Below are 2500 nucleotides of genomic sequence, written 5' to 3'. Positions count from 1 at the left end.
GTGTAGCCATGGCGTGACGGAGGGGGAGGGGGGGAGGCAGATGAGATGAAACAGGAATAATATAAAAAGGTAATGATAATAACAGTAACAGAGTTCCCACACCTCAAAGTAGCTCGGAGTCCAAATCACCTTGGTAATGAAAACACACTGATATGCAAAACGAAGACAAAAAAAAAAAAAAAAAAAAAGAAAAAAAAAGAAAAAAAAAAAAAAAAAAAAAAAAAAAAAAAAACATATAATCAGTCCCTCAGTCCATAGATTCCCAAGTGTTCCGGCACCCTTAAGCCCTCTCATGAGCCCCGAGCGAGCCGGCTACTGACCATGGCGAAAGCCGAGTGTCCGTCCTCAGCCTGTTCCGCCATGACAGCCTCCAGGGCAGCCGCGTGCTCCACCTCCCACTGCTTCTTCTGCTCCTTCAGCTTCTCCTTCAGCTTCTCGCGGTGCTTGTCGGACCTCGAGGCGTAGTTCACGAGGGCGAACTCCAGCAGCGCGCCGAACACAAAGGTGAGGCACACGCCCGTCCACACGTCGATGGCCTGCGGGGGGCGGAACGGGAGGTGAGTGGGCGTCGCAGGGTGCCAGAGGCGGGGGGGAGGAGGGGACAGGGAAGTGTTCGGTGGACTACTGTGAGTGATAGGCTGTCTGGAGTTCAAAGGAAAATTAAGTAGCAACGCAAATGTCCTCTTTTTTTATCAAATTCACATCAGCAAAATTCTACTCCACACATGAGCAACTCACTATATAAATATAATATCACTCAACATAATGAATACTAACAATAAAAGACTATAACAAAAAAAATAAACTCTCATTCATTCCAATCAAATACTTTCTTATTTATCATCAAATCCCTTACAAAAAATATACAATTTAGAAGCGGTGGTTAGAATGACATATAATCAGATCTTAGAGTGGTTAGCATTTTTATCTTTTTAACCAAACGGATGGAATAATATAAAAAATGACGGATAATGAAAAATATTGCAAACTAACTTGTATCTCTGAGCATTGCTGACGAGACTGGTGAGTTCCGTAGATGTTGCTGACGGACTCATTGGGAGGAGAGAAGGCCGTGGAAATCGTCGGGGCAAACATGCACTCATGCAAAAGCTCGGGACGGGGGAGGGGGAGGGAGGGGGAAGGAAGAACGAGGCGGGGACAATTCTTCCTTAGCGAATATTGATAAAAAGCAGCGAGACGAGGGATGAACGCCCAGCGACGGAGAGACACAACGAAGAGAAAGAGGAGAGGAAGTAAAAGAAGCAGAGCAGGAGGAACGGTGGGATAACTCCCTCACAACGCCTGTTGCTACGGGATGCTGCATTCCCGGGGGCGTTCGAGTGTGTGGTGTTGGCGTCGCGAGAGGAAGCTGTGATGCTCTTCCTCTCTCCATTTATGTTGATGTGTTGACTTGATATTTGGTGTGGGAGTTGTGGATGTAACAATAACACATAAAGGGGATCTATAGATATTATGTGTCACGTGTTTCTTAAGTGTTTCAAATGATCAGTGTCCGTGTGCTTGTATGCAGATCTATATGTATCCATTAGTATAGCGATGTCTGCGTGGTCATACACATATGGAACATGTAATTAGTGGGACATACAGGAGTACCAAGAGCTAGTATAATAAACACTCTGGAGCCTCACCCACATACGTGGCCCAGAGGGGGTGGGGGAAGCCTAACACGAAGGACTGACAATAGCCGTACTAACGTATGACACAAACAAGGGCCAAAGGAGCGCCATGATTCACAGGGACCACGATTGCAGTTTAGACCCGCTGAGGGCTGATCAGACCGAAGACACTCAAGCAGGACACACAGGGGAGAAGGTATAACAAAGGGGACTCTTTCGCTATGATCACATACAGCCATACAATGTAAGATGTGAGCATCCCCTACACAGAACAGTTCTTGATTGACGCTTGGGATCTACAAGACACATATGTGTATGTGTTGTGTGTGTTTCGTCACGAAAACACGCAGACATTTATCATACAGGATCGTGGAAGGTCACACGAGCGGAGAACTGAATAGAGGCTACATACAGCACAGATCGACACTAAACACAGGATCAAGGTCTCGGCGAATGACATTGCTTATTTCGTCATGATCTTTTCTTGTATTGGTGTGATTTTTTTTAAGTAGCTTTAGTCTGTTGAATGTCCTACGCCAATGTAAACTAATGTGTTCGGACAAGAACTGGTCCGCCCCCGCATCCGTGCGCAGAAAATGATAAGCCTGGCAAAAATTCTGAAAAAAAAAACTATGCTGATGCAGACACGATGTATAACTGAATGTTAAAAAAATGTAAACTTGTGAAGCAGGAAAATTTCAAAAGCGTATTTGTCTACAGGTGCGACCACGACCACACTGGGAGGAGACAGAAGGGGGGGGGGGGGGGGAAGACGGGGAGGGGGAGAGGGGCGTTGTAGAAGCCGTGAGAGGCAGCTAGCGACACCTGCTTGGTGGTGGTGATGCGGGCAGGTGAAAGCACAC

General features: G+C 46.4%; 1 protein-coding gene across 4 annotated transcripts in view; it reads right to left on the bottom strand.

Annotated features, from left to right (window-relative positions):
- The window catches only part of LOC122261327 (glutamate-gated chloride channel), a gene marked incomplete at its 5' end in the record, with an annotated part of 29090 nt that overhangs the window by 7724 nt on the left and 18866 nt on the right, over nt 1–2500 (bottom strand). For all 4 annotated transcript variants that reach the window (XM_086544474.1, XM_086544478.1, XM_086544475.1 and 1 more), the window contains 1 exon segment: nt 321–536. In XM_086544474.1, coding sequence (XP_086400600.1) covers nt 321–536 — 216 coding nt within the window.

This window comes from Penaeus japonicus, unplaced genomic scaffold, assembly GCF_977035675.1.
Source record: "Penaeus japonicus unplaced genomic scaffold, GWHDUDI00000001_assembly GWHDUDI00000015, whole genome shotgun sequence".
Classification (NCBI taxonomy): Eukaryota; Metazoa; Arthropoda; class Malacostraca; order Decapoda; family Penaeidae; genus Penaeus; species Penaeus japonicus.
Note: the sequence above shows the minus strand (reverse complement) of the source record. Positions and strands in the feature narration are given on the sequence as shown.